The sequence below is a fragment of the Squalius cephalus genome (assembly GCF_949319135.1).
Source record: "Squalius cephalus genome assembly, chromosome: 25".
NCBI classification, from domain to species: domain Eukaryota; kingdom Metazoa; phylum Chordata; class Actinopteri; order Cypriniformes; family Leuciscidae; genus Squalius; species Squalius cephalus.
In genome coordinates, this window is record NC_137146.1 from 17,585,820 (window position 1) to 17,607,825 (window position 22,006).

Sequence of the window (22,006 nt, forward strand, 5' to 3'; positions counted from 1 at the left end):
GGTGACTGGAGGCAAATCCTTACTGTTGTCCCACATGGTAGCCAAACCCAGATCATAGGGACGTGTTTCAAGAGCTCACACCTATGGAAAAATTGAGATTCTTCATCTAACAGAAAACATGAGGATCACTCAAGCTGCTGGAGATCAACAAACAGAAGCAGATTTTGCCAAATTCCTTTTGAACCTTGGTGAGGGGAAAATTCCTGTGGTTCCAGAAGAGGGTGAATTTGCAATTGAGCTCAATGAATCACTATCAATTTCTGGCGAGAAACTTGAGGACATTGTCAATTGGGTATATGATGACATGACAGTCAACATTTCCAATCCAAAGTGGCTATGTGAACGTGTCATACTGTGCCCAACCAACTCTGAAGTTGACAAAGTGAATGAATATATGACAAAAAAAATTCCTGGAGAAGAGCATGTTTGCAACAGTGTGGACACTGCAGAATCTGAGGGTCACCATATGTACCCAACTGAGTTTCTAAATACCCTCTGCCCATCTGGTATGCCTCCCCATCGCATCACTTTAAAGGTGGGAATGGTGATCATGTTACTTCGAAATTTCGACCAAAAAAATGGACACTGCAATGGATCGAGATACATCATTGAACAAATCCTGCCTCATCTTTTGGTTGTGACTTCTGTGGTCGGTGTCAATGCTGGACGCACATTACGCATTCCATGCATCCTCCTCATCCCATCTGACAACATATTTCCATTCACCCTGCAACGTAAGCAGTTTCCGGTGAGACCCTGCTTTGCCATGACAGTGAATAAGTCACAAGGCCAGTCTTTGCAACGTGTTGGTGTCTTCTGCACAAGAGACTTCTTCAGTCATGGTCAATTCTACATTGCAGCCAGAAGAGTTGGCAGATCAAGCAGACTTCGTATTCTTGCTCAAGATGATGAAACAAACAAAAAGCGCCACTTTCTGAGCAATGTTGTCTATAAAGAGGTGCTGACACAATAACAACATGTAATCTTCAAGAACAGCCAGTCTGCACTAACAAAACACAAATATCCACTCTAAATATATACTCCAATGCATCATGTCAGTATCAGTATTTGCTCTCTACCATGAACAAATAAAAATGTCATTGAACTTTTGTTGTCTAATTGTAACAATGAGCACTTAAACACACCAAACCAACAATTACTAAAAACACGGACAAAAACTGATTTTGCACGGGCACTTTGCACTAGTAATAAATGATTTGTTGTAAAATAATGTTGATTGCTAATTGTTTGATACAATTGCTAATATAGTTTATCATAAATTGTTCTAAAAACAATTTAATCAAATTAATTATTAAATAAATATAATAAAATAATGTTAATGGATAACACTTTATAACAAGTATACAGTAATAAAGTCCTTACAAATCATTTGCAAACAATTAGTTTATAGATAATTCATAGTTAAAAAAAGAAATAATTGCTTACAATTCCTGAAACTATGGCTCAATTTCTCTACACACAAAACCACTTCATTAAAAAAATACTTCATTCAAAACTATTTTAACTTCTAAAAATTGTTTTTGCATAACTCTACACACGAACATCAAATGATTAGCCATATACACATCAAACTACACACAGATGTGAAAAATGTAAAACTACTCTCTTGTGTCTGTTGCTTGTTCAGTGTGCATGAGTTTGTCATAGTACAATACTTACACATGTACAATATGTGCACAAATACACTGTATGTATGCACAATTGCTAAACTTTATAGTTATTGAACTGAACTGAATCAACACTGAATTGACTTGAGCTCTGTAATGACACTATTAGCTTGTTAGAGCTGTTTTAAAGCAGAAGTGCTAAAGAAATAAAGGTGATGATTTGAATGCATATTCAATTTATATTTACAAAATAAAAATAAATGCAAGAGGCTCAAAACATTGAGTTTTGATTTATAAGAGATCAATTTATGTATAAGTGTTTTCACACATGTAGGCAGGGTTTAAAACGAACACCCGCCAACCTGCCAAATGCGGGTAAAAATGAACCGTGGCGGGTAACGCTGCCAAATTAGCATGTTACTTATTATGTTGACTCACTTTGCTGGGGAAGTTCATGGAAGTCAAATCTGTGCAGATTTATCTTAAATACTCAACTCTTGAGTCATCATGATATATTAAATACAGCGCACTGCATATAATCTGCGCATATCTGGCTTACTTAAACATGCACGTCACTTTGCAACAAATAACGGCACGTTTTTTCATTTGCATTGAAGCAAGTGAAGATTAAAAAGCATTTGGTTAACATAAAAGACATTGTTATTTTCCAACATCCAAATTTTTTTTGATGTTCTTTGTACTGTATTGATCTGTCCACCTAAAACACATTCTTGGTGAAAATGATGAGGATGAAAGAGATGCTGGGTGACAGGATTTTGTTTGAATTATAAACGAATGTATGAAATCCAAATTTTATAGCTGTGGCATAGTTAATATAGTTAATTTCTTTTCTTTTCTTTTTTTTTGGCTTGTAGAAGTTCTGAATGGCCGGTAACTTAAATATTTTGAAGCCAATGTTGTTGGGATGAGGGACATGAGGGATGTTGTCGTTCCCACAACATATTAAGTCGTGGCCACAAGAAACGGATGTCGTTCCCTCAACATATTAAGTCGTGGCCACGAGAAACGGATGTCGTTCCCTCAACATATTAAGTCGTGGCCACAAGAAACGGATGTCGTTCCCTCAACATATTAAGTCGTGGCCACGAGAAACGGATGTCGTTCCCTCAACATATTAAGTCGTGGCCACGAGAAATGGATGTCGTTCGCTCAACATACGATCTCATGCCCACGAGACATTATGACGTTCCCACGACTTAATATCACGTTCCCATGAGTTTATATGTTGTGGCCACGACAAAACTAAGTGAACTGAACATGTCCCCTCCCAGTCACCGTATTTCTCTAAGTGGGCCTCAAGTTCCACTTTTAGTGTCTAAGCAATTTGAAAAAATGGTAAGCAGGGATACAAAAAAGTTAACTTTAAAATGTGTTTAATACATCACAAAACAGCATATGCATTGCTCTAACAAATGTATTGTGATTGCAGTGTTAAAAAGTAATTGTCAAAGTGATATATCATTTAATCAAACCTATGAAATAAATATTGCTTCTCTATCTGCTCTGTTCTGTCTCTTTGCCTTGCTCTATCTCTCTCTCTGGGTGCAGTAAAAGTGTGGTGTTATAGAGATAGACCATTTAACAACTGCAGCCATGACCTACTGTGAGATCACTTCAATGTTTCACATCAATGTTTCTTGTTTAATTTGATCTGTGTGTTTTTCAAGGACAGAGAGAAACAGTCAAGTAAGCTTGAACACACAAACATGCATTCATTCGCTTATGAGCGAACTATAGCTGAACTACACAAACTGCGGCTACACATAAATACTCGCTCTCTTGCACAGATTAACCTGTACAAGGACGTGAACCCTCATGACACACAAGCACACAGACAAACACGAGGACTAGAGTGCAAATGAAACTATAAAGCAGTGACAGATCATTTATGAGGAGGAGGAAGTTACTTAATCATTACGTCACTGTCCACACACACATTCAATGTGCTCACTGACACTGACTCATGTTGGATAATCCGCATTTCTCATTTCAAATGAAAGCCTAGCAGCAGTAATCCTATTTCTTCTGATAGCGAGAGATAGAGAGAGAGATGAAAGGTATATGTGGGTGTTAGTCTGATGGTAAGGGGATTATTTCATTTTACACTATACTACACATAAAAGAGTTTTAGTAGTGACTAGTGAGCTACTACTATCACCATTGCACTGTTACCCTTTTTATCACATGGATTGATAGCAAAACTATATAGGTCAGTTATTCTAGTATAACTGCTAGCATGGTGATACTAACATGATGCTGGGAGATGCTAAAGCATTAGCATATATCACTTGCTAATCTGTAGCCTACTGTGGTATCACTAATTTTGGATGTAACTAAACACTGAATGTCTTGTTGAAAAAATATGCCTCTACCTACCTTTTTGCAAAACTCATACAATTCACTGCAGTTTCCAGCTGAAATGAACACTAGGTGCAGTAAAACAACACATTTTTGTTCACACAAATAATGATCACAAGGGCAGATTATCAATTAATTAAGAATTATCTTTGAGCGACTCCTTGTACAATACTATTTTATGACCTCAAAACACTTTACCATAGGGCATGATTTGTAAATGAATATATTTTGATATTTGCATCACATTATCAACTGCATATGTACTTCTGTACTTCTTTCTGACAGAGTAGACTTGCTCTGTAGCTCAAATGGTACAACATTGCACTTGGGTGCGAGTCCCATAAATGTGATAAAGTGAGTTGTATGTTACTTAAAATATAAAAATTATACACACACTAAATTCTGGATGTATGTGTGTATTTGGTACCTGGTAACTCAGACAATGCTCCTCTTTCGACGATGTGTTTCCTGTAGAGGGTCTTCAGCACTTTGGCACTGCCAAATCTCTTAAACCGACTCTTCACATTATTGTAGTACCATTCTAGAGACTGTGTCCTCAAGAGCCTGCACACAGAAGAAAGTGGTTGGATGTTAAATTGAACATAATAAACTCAGTTTAATTCCACTATACAAATAAATACAAAGCAATAGATGAAATGCTGTTCTTATTCTGGCTGCGGGATTATTCTAGTTATAACTATAATGCTGAGATTCTGTAGTGTGTAACCAGTGTCACTGTTTTATTACAAATACTATAAAGCAAATGCTGTATTTTATTTATAATAGAACATTACTTTAAAAATCAATTGTGTATGCATTGCCAAAATAGAACTAATGTATTTTCTCTGCACTATTTCATCGAGTAAAAATACTTTGTAATTAGTGTGTAGTCATTGCTCAGTGACAACTATTAGGCTGACATTGCTTTATTATAGACATTGTGCAGCCATTACTCTATTTTAATGATTGTGCTGTCTCTGCTCTATTATAACTATTTAAGATCAATGACCTATTGCAATTAAATTTAAAAATGTCTTAATTATTATAAATCTATCATTGCCTTTTGACTTGCTTTATTACATCAATTTGGGAGTCATTGTTCTAAAACAACTATTTTGCTGTCACTACTCTGGTTAGGGTATAACACTGCTTTAATAGAACTGTCAAGTAATCTCTATGACAACTATGTGCTTTATGGCAATATAAGTAAATTAGTACTTTCCTGTGTTGTACAGTTTATTGCTATGACAAAATAATAGAACACAGTGACTGATTACTTTTATTTTCCCCATTCATTTTCTCCATAGGAATTCCAAAATATCTTCAGTTTTCCCAAAACTCATATTTATTCAATAGGAAATTTTCATCTAAATGAGATCTGAATTAAATCTGTGCAGGGAATTAAAATACTCATCTGTCCGTCTGCCAAGCTCCCTGACACTTCCCATGGTAAAAGAGATCATTACCATAATTGGCTTTCTGAAGCTTTAATGAATATAACTTGTGTCCATTGGGCAACATGAGCAGGATCGAGGACAGAGATGGATGACGAGAGAATCAGGCACAGGGTTTGTAATAAATTATGCTTATTTAGTAGTATTACTAGTATTGCGTCAACATTTTCTCTATTAAAGGTCAAAAACATATTTCAGCGGAAAAAAATAAAATAATTTAATTGTTTAGACAAACCAAACTAGTTCAAAAGAAAATCAGGGGCGTAGCAGCTGTGGGGGATGGAGGGACACGTCCCCCCTACTTCTATTTAAAGGTGATTCTGTTCCCTGTACTTTTCCAACACACCACAACTATTCCAGTCCATGTTCTTTGGTGTTGGTTAAATAGGTTTGTGTGAACTAAAATTCAGCCAATCACAGGTGAGTGTCAGTGTTGCTCTGTTCTTTCTCTTATTCATTGTCATTTTTATTTGGCAGGCTGAGAACCTTATGTTAAATTCATTGCACTGAACTGCACTGCATTAAAAACAGAGGACAATATCATAATTCTTTCAAACACAGTGTATTTTATTTTCTATCATGACCACACTCGGAAGTGAGGTAATGGTAATGGTAATGGATACGACAAGGTTAATGTATTTGGTCTAGGTTGAATAGATCTGCTACGCTGCTGCTGCAGAGCAAGGATAGAGACTTGCTACTGCCAATACATAAACAAACACATTGCTTTGAGCATGTAAGACATACATACATAAGCATATATGAAATTACCCATTGCAGGTGGGGCTGGGGAAGGTGGAGGTGGAGGGTTTCAGAGGAACTTTGAAAGTAGAAAAAACTGCTTCAGCTCACATTGACCAACTGTTTACACATTGAGCAGCACGCTCATTGGCGATAGATGCAACATGAACCAATCAGCTTGTGCTGTGTAGTTAATGATGTTGTCAACTAAGTAGAGATTCATGAAAGAACTTGGTATTTATTTCACAACTGAATTTCTGTTATGATTTGAGGTAACGCTAGAAATTATCTTTCCCCATTAAAGAAAACAACCTGTTTTGCATTGAATATGTAATTTCTATATTAGCTTTTAGTTCATTACTTCTATGTTCTTAACTTGAATTGGTGTGTAGGAAAGACAAGCTGCCTTATCTCAGAGCAGTAATTAAAGTTATTGAAACGTTAGATTGATGTAGAAAAATGCATGAATGAGAAAATAAAGCATGGGATGTTAAATGAAAAGAGGTATAAAGCATGATAAGTCGCAAAAAAATGCGATACTTTCCCTGTCTGACACAGGGGTTTTCAAACCTGTCACTGCACATTTTGAATGTGTGCGTCTCAATCAGCTCCCTAGTTCAGTAGTCAAGGCACAGGGAGTCAGGCCCAATACACATTGGGAACTGATGACTCTATTTCCGCACACATGGCAATGTCTACATTGTACAACATTACTACTGGTATTTATGAACAACAGCAGAACTGAAATCTTTCTGACGTTATTTTTTTTATGTTATTTGTGTATTATGATATATACTTTGCTTGTTCATAAATTATAAATGTAATCTAGATTATGTCCATTACCTATCTTACCTGTACCAATTTATGTTTATACTTAAATAATATAATTAAATAATGAATTATATCTATATAATTAATCGAGTGTCATTATGTGTTGTGAGTTGGCTCATGTGGTTTACGTTTTTTATGCTACAGAACTTCTGTTAAGGGAACATAGTGAGCATTGATTCACCCTGGTTTTCATGGTGCATTGTGGGACTTTTTAGGGAGCAAACTTTCAGTGCACTGTTATGATTTTGTCCTTAAAATGGCCGACTCCCTATTCAGTGCCCTGACTACTGAACTCTGGGAGCTGATTGAGACACACCCTTTGTCTCCTCTATCTGACACACCGCAGGGGGTCCTCCAGGTTTGAAAACCCCTGGTTTGACACATACACACATTATGCGTGGCCATACAAATGTGGCCATTGAGAATGCGTGCCAAAGTGAAAGGGATCCTGCCAAATCATGCGGTAGCACACAGGAACACATGGGATGCTTTAGCACAGCAAAAACATGATCATTAGGGGGCAGTCATGTTTCATTCTAAGTCATGTCACGTACTGAAGCCAATTATCTGCCTGGCCAGCAGATTTGAACCTGATGTGCTGAATTGAGTTCTTTTTCGTGGATTATTGCACTTGAATTGTCAAATAAAAACACAATTATGACAAAAATGCTAGTCTGGGCGAGTATGCAGGTAAACGCATACCTTAAGTAAAAGTAAATAGTTGGGAGAAAATCAAATGTGAAACTGAAACTTGTATCTAGAAACATGTTATTTGAAAGGGTCAACTTTTAAATTCAACAGCAGTTTAGATACAATGACTCAAGTCAAGTTCTCCTGGCATCAGTGACGGTTAGAATTATAATGTATTAATGAATAAACTGCTTTAGGCCAAAGATTCAATGTTTTGGTGATTGATGAGAGTTTTATTTTTATTTTTACAAAGACTAATGACCATAGTTGTAACAACTTACATTTTACACTAAAATGGATTTTATTGGCTGTTATTACATGGCTTGGTTGAATTCTAATGTAGAATGCGGTCTGTTATTTCTTGATAACAGACCACTGCTAAGTATAACACACCATTGCCATGAAAAACAGAGCGTTGCTATGGACGCAGGATTCTAACCGTAGAGACGGAACGGACTATTTTCTTTAGCAGAAGCAATACAATCCTTTTTAATCAGCCTGTCGGGGTTGTATTCGCTATAACAACAGCCTCGCTCTACATTATCCCTTACTTATTGGCTGCTATATATACTGTATATAGCACTAGCAATGCCATGGGTTAGAATCCCAGGGAATGCATTATATCTTTAATAATAAAGATATATTTTCAGTGTTGGATAAATGTGTTTGATTTTCAGCGTTGGATAAATGTGTTTGCCCAATGTGTAAATGAAAATGATGACCTGCAAAATATGAACTTTGTACTTTTAATATATATAAAAAGGTAAAAATGTAAAGAGTAAAAAAAAATATATATATATATTTTGAAAAATAATTGAGTAAATGAAAGTTTCAATTAAACTAAGCAATGTTTAGGGCTGACCTATCATTTTGAGTTGCCTTCACAAATGCCTTAAAACATTCAGCTTGTTTTTAACGATCATCTAATATATTCTAGAAATATAGATTTAACAAGGTTGTTATGGCAAGAAGGAGGCGGGAACCAGTGAACATTTAAACACTTTAATAATAATAATAATAATAATAATAAATAATAATAATAATAATAAAAATAATAATAATGCAATAAAAATTCAAGACACTCAAGGACACCGTACAGTTGAGAGATAGTCATAAAACAAGACAGCAATACAACAAAATAACAGCTGTTTAACATTCAATAATTTAAAATGTATCAGAGAAAGCTAATTTAAATAGATAAGTTTTAAGATGTGATTTAAAAGTAGTCAGACAATCACTTTCTCGTATATATTGTGGAAGAGAATTCCAGAGACGAGAAGCAGCACAGCTGAACGCCCTGGACCTGTCACGGTCACCAGCTAGTCACCACCTTCTCACTTCATTTCCCATCATCCTCCCTGTTCCTCACCTGCATGCACTTCCCAATCACAGATATTGCTGTCACCTGTCACCAATCTTCACTGATCATCATCCAGCACTATATAACTCTTCCCACTGCAGTTCACCATTGTCTGGTCTTGTTGTTCCCTCAAAGAACACTTAGCTGCATGATGTACCCGCATGATGTCCATTTCCGAACCTGCAACAGATAAGACCATTACTCCTCCAGATATCCATCCTGAACACCATATTCATCAGTGACTCACCTGCTTCCATCATTGCGATCACATACTTCTGCAATTAAACCTGTTGATTACTTTACCTGTGTGAATCCTTCTGTTTCATGACAGAAGACCAGACCCTAAATTTAAAGTATGGGCATTTCCTAGCCTGGCAAGCCAGACCTACATCAAGATGTTAGGTCTGGCAACTCACCATAGACACGGCTCAATCCGAGGGGCGGGATAAACGGCTGTCTTTCAAATTCCCTCTGCACGCAATAGGACAGCGCTTCAACCAACCAGAGCGTTTTCCCAACAGCGGAGCTAACGTTAGTTGATGGATTCAACTTTTGAATCTGGCCGGCAAAACTACGAACACATCTTCCTTTTTTAAGAATGACTTAAGTGCCGTTCCTTGCTCTTTTCTCAAAGAAAAACTTAACTCCAAGTCCTCCAGAGTCGCAGCCAAAGCCAATTTGAAAGACTGTTCGCCAGAAGCAGCAACTCTTTGTTTTCAAGTAGTAGGGAACCGTCGCAACTCTGTCGTCATTATGTTAAGCCCGCCTCGCCTACTCTATATGCAATGTGATTGGCCTGACCCAATTTAGGTTTTTACAGCTCCGAAAGTCAACGGAGAATTGCTAGACTACCCTGGCTGCAAAATACATTTTGCTGCCACTAGGGTGCGTCTAGATTTCTAGGCTAGGCATCCATCAAAACCCAACTGATCATCTGATACACTGTTTCCAGGATGGCCACCCAATAGAAGTATCTGTGAAAGAGTTCTTAAGAGGTCAACTGGACAGATGACGTCCTAAAGAACGTGTGCGGGCTTGGACTGGATGATCCTCTGCACCAACCAGCTTCAGCCGCAAAACCATGTTCATTCGCACAATACCTGGATCATGTGCTGTTGTTGAGCGGTTCAGACTTCACCGTGGGTGAGGTTGAAGATTACATCGCCACTCAACCACCATCAACAGCCATCTTCCTCGCCACACAGCAGGTATGACATGAAGACATTCAGGCGGAGCCAGAGACCGTTCACGCCATGTCAGCCGCGCCTGAGAATTCGCTGCTGGTTCCTGAGCCCGCTTCAGCCCACAAGCCAGCTCCAAGGACTCAACCCACCGAGACCAGCCCTTCCAGAGTCTCGTCCCGTCGAGACCAGCCCTTCCAGAGTCTCGCCCCGTCGAGACCGTCCCTCCAGAGCTTCTGCAAGTCATGCCCGTCAAGCCTGAGTTTCAAGTCATGCCTGTCAAGCCTGAGCTTCAAGTCATGCCCGTCCAGCTTGAGATTCACGCCTGAGCCCTTGTCTCCGGCCAAGATGGCCGCCGCCACGCCTAAGCTCTCGTCTCTGGCCAAGGTCCCCGGCCATAGTGGCCAAGCCGGGCTCCCATGGAAAAGCCACGATGGCCGATCCACCCTGGCCGCCCAAACAGAAAGCTCGGCCCTGGCCAAACGAACTGCAGACTCCGTCCTGGCCGCGCCGAACGTCTGGTCTCGTCGTTCCCTCAAAGAACACATACCTGACTCCTTACCTGCACTATACCTACCAGAACGAATTGTCTTCAATCATCTGCTTCCTTCATCAGTCTTCAGTCGTCTGCCTCGATCTCCATTTCCGAACCTGCAACAAATAAGACCATTACTCATCCAGATATCCATCCTGAACACCATATTCATCAGTTACTCACCTGCTTCCATCGTTGTGATCACATACTTCTGCAAATAAACCGGTTGATTATTTTACCTGTGTGAATCCTTCTGTTTCATGACAGGACCCCATGGTGACTAAACAAACAGATCGGTGCAACAAGGGAAACAGATAAAGGAGATCTTAGAGTATGCTTGGGGATGTAAATATGAATCAAAATGGAAAAATATGAGGGTGCAAGATTGTGAAGAGCTTTAAAAGTGAGAAGCTGAATCATGTACTCTACTAGATATTTAACAGTTATTTTTTTAATAGGTGAGCATAAACCTGAGATGCAACAACCTTTTCCAGGATTTTTTGACAGAAAAGGTAGATTGGAAATTGGGATCTACCAATTATAATAAAATTAAAAATTATTAGGATCAGCGCCCGGTTTCTTGGGTCTTGGCGTTATTACAGCAACCATAAAAGATGAAGGAACAACACCTGAGGTGAGAATAATGTTACTATACCAGATGGAGAAGATAAACAGGCTTTGACCAAGTGAGTAGGAAGTGGATCTAACTGACAGGTGGAAGACTTAGATCGTCAAATAAGACATGATACAGTCGGAAGTTAAAATAAGGAAAGAAGAGAATCATGGGAAGGCAGATACAATGGATCACATGCCATATTATTTTGAGTTCATTGTTGATAAATATTGTCAATTTTGGTATTAAAAAAGGTCACACATTTGTTACATAGATCACTAGAATATAGGTGAGAAGGAAGGGTATCAGGTGGCCTTAATAAATTATTTACTGTATTAAAGATCTTGTGTTTCCTTCATCTGCCCTAATTATAGTAGAATAGTAATCAGATTTAGCTGTTAAGAGAGCATTCTTGTAATTGAGCATGTGATCTGTCTCTTTATGAACAGTAAGTCCCATTTTAATGGATAAACGTTCTGAGTGACTTCCCTTAGTTTTAAGTTGTCTCAGTTCAGGTGTAAACCAAGGTTGCATAATGAGTAAAACAGACAGTCTGACATTTTAAAGGTGCAAGTGTATCAAGCACACTGTGCAGTCCCTCATTATAGTAGGAAACCAGGTCATCCGGAGTAGAAAAGGCATCTCTCTTGAAGAAATTGAGAATGAGATGGAATGGAATGTTAATTTTTTCTACCATTAAGTTAACACTGAATGATATTAACTTGTGATCTGATATGGGCAAGATATAAGATATGGCTATATTAATAAATAAAGTGAAAAAAAATGTAATGTCCGCAACACTGCTTTTAACTGCCATATTTAATAAAAAGGCAACGTTCCGACCCTGCTGGGACTTCTTCAGGCAAAAGGCAAAGACCATTTGCCTGAAGAAGTCCCAGCAGGGTCGAAACGTTGCTGTCAGGTTTGGCATAGACGAAGCAGACAGAATGGTAAGTTAAATGCATTAATTTGCAGAATGGATCGGTACACAGTAAACAGTAAGTTGAATATCAGATGATAGCTTAACTGAAGTGTAATCAAGTCTCTCTCTCTCTCTCTATCTCTTGCAGAAGATGATGAAGGAGTTCCTTAGAAGACAGAATGATGACTGGCTGAGAAGATTGGGATCGCAGGTAGGAATACAGGAAAGCATGGCAGAGAGTCTGTATCATGTATAGACGAGACCAGACGAGGAGTGAAGGGAGAGTGCTGAATATATAGGGCTTGTAAACGAGGGAGTGCAGGTGATGATGATGATGGCTGATAGAGAGCAGGTGTGCAGGTGTGCCAAGGAGGATGATGGGAAGTGTAGTGCACACACAAATGAGGAAGACAGACGGTGAATGTGACAGTTGCCTTTTTATTAAATATGGCAGTTAAAAGCAGTGTTGCGGACATTACATTTTTTTCACTTTAGTAAGTTCCTTTTGTCCTGCACCTGCCAGAAGGTGGGATGTGCACCCAATTACTTTTTATTTTATTTTATTTTTTATATTAATAAATAAACACGGACGAGACACCATTCTTCAGAAACATGAATACAGATTTATGCTTTGTAAGGCATTTGCATACAACTTTATTCGTCAAGAACAGTTATTCATAGTGGTTATGTATTCCTGTTATGTTATATAATAATACTGTTTTATTCGTACAGTAACTGTAAATGATTCAACCCTTTTCATTAACAGCATGCTTTTCGAAGCAGTAAAGATAATGTCTTAAATGTTGGTTAAATGAATAATTAGCTCAACAATATATATACAAATAACACTTAATTCATATGCAATCTGTCATGCTAGCAAAAAGCCATAGAATTTGAGCTGACCTGTGGCTTTTTTACGGTTTTCAAGATCTTCAAGAGTCTGAAGTGGATGTTGGTCAACAAAAAGACATCAGGAAATAATATACGCTTCACAACTTATTCTGAGCAATGACGCAGACTGCGAATGGATTTAAAGACATGAAGCTTTATGTCCAAGCATTTATACTGTTGCTCATAGCAAGATGATGGATGGTAAACCTTTTTAATATAATATAGTGCAATTTAGTAATAGGGAATTGTATGTATTGTAATATTTAATGCATATACGAATCAATTTCTGCTAATAATCCCAGATATCTGTTCATGCTTAGTATTTACTGTAAAGTACATAAAGAAATATATTGTGTTAGTTCAGTTACCCGTGTCGGCAGTGTGCAGTAGACACACCCATCTAAACTATTTCTTTACATCACTTATCCTGCCCCAAAAGACCATAAACATTACAGATAACGTTTGAAGTATCAATGTTCATACATATTTCTTAAAAAGTTTAAATTATTCATGTGTGACTGATACGCTGCAAATCAGGTGATTTTAGGTCATTGTTTTGCTTGCAATTCAATGATGCCCTATGTCGGTTGGAAATCTTAAGATGGCCACTTGAACACTTCCAGTGGCTGCCTGCTGGCAGTTCAGAACCTATTGAACAATCTATTCATTTATATAGATCAGTGAGTGTTACCCATCTTCATGACCTACTTTAAGAAAGAGGATGCAGACTTGAGATTCATTAACCACAATGGAAATTATTTTTGCAGTAATTTACATTATAATATCTGCCGTAATGTAATGAAGCCGTGGCCTACAGCAGAGAGCATTCCCACAATCTTTTTCTGTTCAGATGTTAATTTATGTTCACTGAAAAACTCTTTTATGTTCTTCCCTCTGAAGTCGATCCAGCATGAAAATGAAGTTCACAAATAGTGCGGGTGAAACAGACCGTGTTAATATTTAAATTACAATTATGATGGCACACACTTTGCACATACTGATCTGTCAACACAGAAGATGGTGAGGTGAGAAATGAAAAATCACAAAGTTAAATGGACAGCATTTACTTTGCTGCCCTTGAGATGTGATCAGCATCTCAAAAACAATAGGGGCCCTATCTTGCACCCAGCACAATTGACTTTGTACACCAACGCATGTATCATTCCTGTTTTGCACCCGCGCACAGCGGACTTTTCCCTACACAGATGCACGTCGGTAAACTAGGAAATACACTTGCGCTCCCCGGGGCGGTTCAGCGCAAAGAGGAGGCGTGTTCCGGCGCAAACGTTCCCTAATACTATTTTGCAGGTTTAGAAAACAATTCTGTCACTGCCCAGGAAAAACCTAGTGATGGATGGATGGACGGACGGACGGACGGACAGTTTATTATAATAGCATAAATCTAGCTTACACATTTACCCAAATTATCATACGCCTGTTGAACTGAAGTTAATTTGGGTGGGTTTCTCCATCCCCAATGTCACTTCTCTGTGATTTACGGCCCTGACGAGAACGTTGGTCTCCTCGGCTGTGAACCCCTGCTGGCGCGCGCCTGGCAAATCTGCTGTTATAATAGCAATCCGCCATAGAACAAGCGTGCCTGCTCTTAAAGGGAATGTGAGATGTCGCTCTGATTGGTTTATTTCACGTTACGCCCAAACCACACCTATGAATAATGAAGCTACTTCAGACCAACCCATTTTAGATTTGTGTCGGGTGCAAGAGTCATTTATCCCGCCGGTGTAATAGCAACAGCGCCCAAGACCTGCCCACAAAGTTACTTGCGTTTCGCGCTTGATACTTGCGTTTCAGATCGTTAAAATAGGGCCCCAGGCGTGTCCTTGCATTCAACATCATGATAGGAATGTTGGGGTTTCTCATGTTTTTTAAAGACGGCAAGCTATTTTAAGAGAATATTATTATTAATGTAAAAATAACAAAAACTTCCCATGTTCTTTGGATAGTACTGTATGTATGGTATGGTATGGCATCATAAGACCCAGGGCAGTAGTTTGCACACATGCAGAATGCACAATAATGAGTCACAGAGCAGTTCAACTGGCCAAATAGAGAGTCCAGGACATAATGTTCACATGCAGACTCAAAACAGCATAAAGATAAACACACAAACATACATTGTAGTACAAAGAGGTATTCACATATGCATTAATGCAAAGTATTTTATACAGTGCCTGAGATAGCTTGTCCAAAACCACTGGAACATGCACATGGGTACCTGTACAAATCAAAAATACATAAAAGTGGTTCTGTGTGTGTGAACTTGAGTTAGTATACACATGATCAGGAACTTATTTTTCATGTTCCATGCTCTATATACAGTGGTGAAAATGCTAAGGGTAGAAAATAAGGGTGCTGCACAGTGATACACAGATCTGTAATATGAAACGGTCATAGCAATGTTGGTGTTCAAGAAACATTTCTTATTATTATCAATATAGAAAAAAGAAACAAAGCTGTTAGTTTAATTACTTAAAAACAGCGATGTTATCACCTTTTTGCTGAGTTATATAATGTGGAGATTCAGTAGCAAAGTGGTATATATTTTTTAATAATTATGTAAATATAATAAAATAATGATATTAACTAGACAATAAATAATTATGCTGTAATTGTTTTTAATATATTAATATAATTGTTTTTATAACAGATAAGGATTGAGATAAGGAAATAATTGTCTATTTTACTGTGTTATTCAGTGTATTCGTGTTTACTGCGCAGTCTGTGTATTTGGGTGTTCATCTTTGCACTCCTCAGGAATGCAAAACTACTGGAATTACATACAGCTCTCCCCAGACACTCAAATACATATTCACACACCACAAGCCTCACTTCACAACACTCTTCAATTCACCCTTAGGGCCCTGAGATTGATGAGAAACCTATCTACATGCTAACAAAAAAACACACGCACACACGCGCACGCGCACACGCACACACACAAAATTGTAAAATACTCTTGACAGATGTGTGTCCAGCCATCTTTAAACATGACATCTGCCAAATTAAAAAAAATGCAGCACCTGTGCAATAAAGCTCCGACATTATTGCCACCAGAGACTAAAATATACATAACAGCTTTTCCATAGGAACTTTTGCAGCAAGGCATCATAGGATGGCAAAAATGGAATAGGATGTCTAAAAACACCAATTTAGATTAAAGATCAAAATCAAAAAAAGGGCATGGTACAAACATGTTGTGGCTTTAAGTCCAACTGAAAATGCCCAATTGACTGACTAGTAAGTAGCAAATCATGGTTCATGGTTGTGATAATTAATTAATTAATTCGTGACATATATATAGCGCTTATCTAGGAACTCAAAGTGCTTGACATATGGAAGGGGGAATCTCCTCAACCACCACCAATGTGCAGCATCCACCTGGATGATGCTACGGCAGCCATATTCAGTGTTGCCAACTCAGCGACTCTGTCACTATTTTTAGCGACTTTTCAGACTCATTTTTTCAAAAAAGCGACTAGCGACAAATCTAGCGACTTTTTGGACAAACCTCAGTAACCTCCAAATGCTGCCAGTAGCCTACTGTCCTGCGAGCGTGAGGTCTTGCTTACTCCCTGCTGTCACTCTCTCTAGCTGTGTCTACCCTGTTCATCTGTTGAGCGCAGGGCTGCTGACAGACGTGAATGAGCAGTGTTTTTCCATGGACTTATCACTTATCTGTTTTTCTTTTGTTTTATATTTAAAGAATTTAGTTTGAACATTTTAATTTCCTTTCTTTTCTTGTGCTTATTACTTGTAATACTCACTGTCACAGAGCTTTAGTTCATCCGGTTCCCGAACACTCTCAATTCAGATAATTTTCCACATAGGCCTATAAAAAAATGTAGTCATTCACTATATCATAGCTACTTGTTCTTGTCTGACAAAAAATATATATATAGGAAATGAGAACAGCTTTATTTGACATTCGGCTATATTATATTATATTATATTATATTAAATACAGTATGTGAGCATTAATTTAGAGAGAAAACACATTCGGCAGGCAGAACGCAAGTATGATGCGATGACGTCATGAATATGCCGTCATCTAGCGACATTTAGGACTTTTGCCAGACTTTTTGCCAGCAAATTTGGCCAGATAAAATTAAACAAATGCTTTAAATGGGCTCTTCATATATATACTATATTGTGGTAATACAATATATACTGTGGGCAGTTGTGGCCTAATGGTTAGAGAGTCTGACTTAACCGTGACTTAAACGTAACCTGAAAGTTGCAAGTTTGAGTCTCAGTACCGGCAGGAAATGTAGGTGAGGGGAGAGAATGAACAGTGTTCTCTTCCACGCTCATTACCCACAACCGAGGTGCCCTTGAGCATGCACCTGACCCCCAATTGGTCCCAATTATTATTCTTAAATAATAACAATAAAATACAACCAAACAAATGACATAACTGTTCAGATTAAATAAATCTCACAAATCTGTCTTCAGAGTCAGACTACACAATATTTTTGTATGTTACGATAGGCACTGTGTCAGATTATGCGATTTTGACTCCTAAATTATTCATGTGTCATGGAAAAGAAACATGTCAGACTACACGTTGCTTCCTGACCAATCAATGCTTGCCGTCTTTATGACGTGTGTGATGTCATTAAAGGTAGAACTAGTGACTGACTTCCTAAAACAAGAGCATAAACCGGGTTGCTGAAGCACCTCCACTTTTGCTTGCCAGCATTTATCTTTTTTCACTCTGTCGTGGTAGTCCCTTGAGGAAGATCATAAAGGCAGGAGTATAGTTGCATAGCTCCACGAACCTTTGCTCCATTGCATAACAGCTCTCTCTCATTTAAAAAAAAAGTAGTGTATGGAAGAACTTCTATGCTCCTATTAGTCAACTTCACAGATGTGACGGGAACCCGTTGTAGAGGACCGAAAAAAAAATTAAACATGCTAGTCTTTCTGTTGTGAAGGGTTGCAGGCGTGGCGTCGGTTGTCATCCACTATGACACAATATAAGAGATAAAACGATTGATTATTGCGTCCTGATGCCCATTGTCATTTACAAATCACTACAACACCCTGGTCAAAATCGTGCTGATATCGTGTAGTCTGAACAAAATCTGTCAGCATCCAGGCTGCTGAACCCTGTGATAGACCCACATATGCGTGGTTCACTTCAGTGCCGCTACATACCTTGTAGCTCTAGAATGAAATCAGTAAAATGGTCAATTAAGGGGATAACAACAGCACAACCTGGGAAAACACACATAAATGATATGCTTACCATTTATAAAATAACATTATGTTCAAACATGATCTTTTATTGTCTTTTTTATTGCTCTCTCTTTGCCTCTCTTTTTTTCCTGTCTTTAAGCTTTCCATCGACAGCTTAATGTTCTCTATACTGCTGTGCTCTGCTTGACTACAAGTCATTATAAATCATGAAAACCTCCCCAAACATCCTTTCATTTCAAACATCTGTCAGTACATCTAATGAGCTTGATAAATGTATGCATTCTGTCACACTGATCCCAGTGTAGATTATTGCCCAGAATTAGCAGCATCACATCTGTTATCCCACTGACATTAGCTGACCTAAAACACTTGACGTGGCCTCTGCACCCACGAAGAAGAGAGTATTAACAGCCTGGGTGAGACTTGTCCTCTTAAGGTGTTGTAACACTCAAGCTGAAGAACATTTGAAAAGCATCTGTGTTCTAAAAAAACAAAAAACAAACAAAAAAAAAAACACACTTTACAGACGACGCATTAAATGGCTCTCGGGCAGGGTGAGATCTCACAAACATTTCATGAACAATCCCTTCTGTCTCTCACTCAGCGACCACAGTTTCCATCACAGCACTCTTTTTCTCTCCCTCTGTCCAACAAACAGCTTATGCCTAGCCTTGAACTTTCAGGATATGAAACGCCTACTAATGCTCATGAGAATCCATAAAAAAACAAAACAAAACACTCTGATTATTCTGTTTTTCAAGTTTTTCCTGTGTCCACAACAGTTTCATAAGAGATCTCAAGAATGTCTCAACCTGCTCCAATTGTTTCAAATCAAATGTAAGATATTTCAATATGAACTTAAACTTTATTGGCTTTATAACTATATACTTATACTGTATCTCAATTGCTTCTGTTCTTATTTATCCTCTGAAAAAAAGTTGACAAATGAATGAAGCAATCTTTTTTCTTTCTTTTATTTTTACCATGCATTTATGAAGGATATGATGCTCTTTTCCTCTGTGGTTTGAAGTTCAACCCTGATCTTTGAGATATGAATCTGTATCAATAATCTCTGGGCTGTCAATGGCTTAAGCCTAAATGAAGGCAGTCACAAGGCAAGCAATCTAAGAAACTTTAATTTCTTTCTCCACCTTAAAAAAAAAAAAAAGAAAAAGAAAAAAGTATACTTCGGCTGACCGTGTTCCGCATGACATGATTTTCGGATATCGGCGCACAACAGCGCATGCGCAAGGAGAATGTTGAGACAGAAGAATCAAATAGGTGACAATGCTCAGTTGGGATGTATTTTGCAGTATTCAAAGAAGAGTGTGCCAATTAAACAAAGCAACATAGGCCCTGTCCCAAAAGGCACACTTCATATGCACTTTCGGTCTTATACTTACAATGGCTGCCGCGTGTCATGGAACAGAAGATTGCAAACACAGGTAAAATCTGAATGGAGTTTATTGAATGACAAACAGATCAGCAGGTGAGTTTCTGAATTGCAGATAGTTTTGATGATACTGGCATGTAAGTGACAGGTCTTATCTTGTTGCAGGCTGAGATGAGTGGGGACTGGATGATTGAAGACTGGCAGTACGATGAGACACAGAAGACTGAAGAAGACGGAGGACGAGACATTTCGAGACAGGGATACTCAAGTAGGTTATCTGAAGGTAAGTGGTCAGGTAGAGGTTCAGGGTTGAAGGTCAGGTAGTAGTTCAGGGTTGAGCAACGACACCAGACAAGTGTGATGTGGATGGTGACAGCTGATATAGGGTGAGTTAACAAGGGTAGATGCTGGCAGGTGTGGGTGATGGAGTGTGTGCTGGTGGTGAGCAGGGAGGATTCTGGGAAGTGTAGTGTGGAGAGGTGATAGTAGACTGGTAACTGAGGATGTGACACTGCATGTGCATGTCTGTTAAATCCATGAGACCGTAGGGCAGGGGTGTCAAACTCAGTTCCTGGAGGGCCACAGCCCTGCAGAGTTTAGCTTCAACCCCAATTAAACACACCTGATCAGCTAATCAAGTCCTTCAGGCTTATTTGAAAACTGCAGGTGTGTGTGTGTTGAAGCAGGGTTGGAACAAAACTGTGTAGGGCTGTGGCCCTCCAGGAACTGAGTTTGACACCTGTGCCGTAGGGTATCCCATTTGTTATTTTAGGATTCAGAAGGGTGCTCATGAGCGGCCCCTTTGCAGTCGATATGTGCCCTCGATGCACACTTTTGGCGAGCCCGCGCTGAACCGAGCTCTGCAGCAGACTTTTTATCGACAGTCAAAGCGGCATTATGTCATGAAAGTGCTAACTCATAGGAAGATTGTGAGTGTCATGTGGGACAGGGCCATATTCTCCATAATTTTAATTTTGGTTTTTGTTCTAATCTTTGAATGCAATGGCGGATCCACTACTTCTTCTATCCTTCTGAGCGAATCTCCTGTAAATGACATGACTCAGTGTTGGCCTGCAGCAATAACATTAATAAAACACACAAAAAATTGTTAATATGACCTAAACCAGGGGTGCCCAATCCTGCTCCTGCCGATCGACTGTCCTGCACAGTTCATCTCCAACCCTAATCAAACACACCTGAAGCAACCAATTAAGGTCTTCAGGATCACTTGAAAATTAAAGGCAGGTGTGTTTGATTAGGGTTGGAGATGAACCGTGCAGGACAGTCGATCGGCAGGAGCAGGATTGGGCACCCCTGACCTAAACTATCATTATTATTATTATTATTTAGATGGATTACACTACATGGACGTCATATGGACTACATTTGTGAAATATCTCTTTTGTGTTTCACAGACAAAAGACAGTAAATTATGATAAAATTATGATTTGGGGAAGTCGTAAGCTTTGGTAACCCAAAGGTTGCTGGTTCAATTCCAGTACCAGCAGGAAATGACTGAGGTGCCCTTGAGCAAGGCACCTAACCCCCAATCGCTCCCCTGGCGCCACCGCATAATGGCTGCCCATAGCTCCAGGTGTGTGTATCACGGTTTGCAGTGTGTGTTCACTACTCACTACTCCTAATGTGTGTGCACTAACTTGGACGAGTTAAATGCAGGGGACAAATTCCGAGTTTTGTTACCATACTTGGCCAAGTTTGTCACTATCACTTTTTACAAAAAATAAATAAATTTAAGGGAATTATTCATATTCAGCTATTCAATATTCGACTATTCATTTTCAACTATTAAAATAATCAACTATTCAACTATTAACATACAAAGGGAACTATTAATTTAGAGTGTTTTAAAAAGGCGGCATTAACTATCTCTGTAAATTCAGCCTAGATTTCAAATGCAAAAATCTAAAGGTGATTTGTACAGTAATAGTTAATGATGTGGGTGTAGTAAAAGGTTGCAAATTCACCAACAAGTACAAGCACAAACAGTCAGTGACATCATAACGCCGCTATATCAACATCATGCCTGCAAGATGAGCACTTTATCCAAGGCCACTGTTCCTGCACTCATTATATGCTTAATAAACAAACAACAGCTGGTTCAAAACGCAGCAGCTAGAGTTCTAACCAGAACCAGGAATTATGACCAT

The 22,006-nt window shown here is 38.6% G+C and overlaps 1 protein-coding gene across 1 annotated transcript in view; it reads right to left on the bottom strand.

The window, feature by feature from the left end:
* myripb (myosin VIIA and Rab interacting protein b) overlaps window positions 1-22,006 on the bottom strand; it is a 426,990-nt gene that overhangs the window by 51,388 nt on the left and 353,596 nt on the right. The window contains exon 4 of the mRNA XM_079862907.1: window positions 4,435-4,571. Coding sequence (XP_079719033.1) covers window positions 4,435-4,571 — 137 coding nt within the window. The remainder of the gene's footprint in view (window positions 1-4,434; window positions 4,572-22,006) is intronic.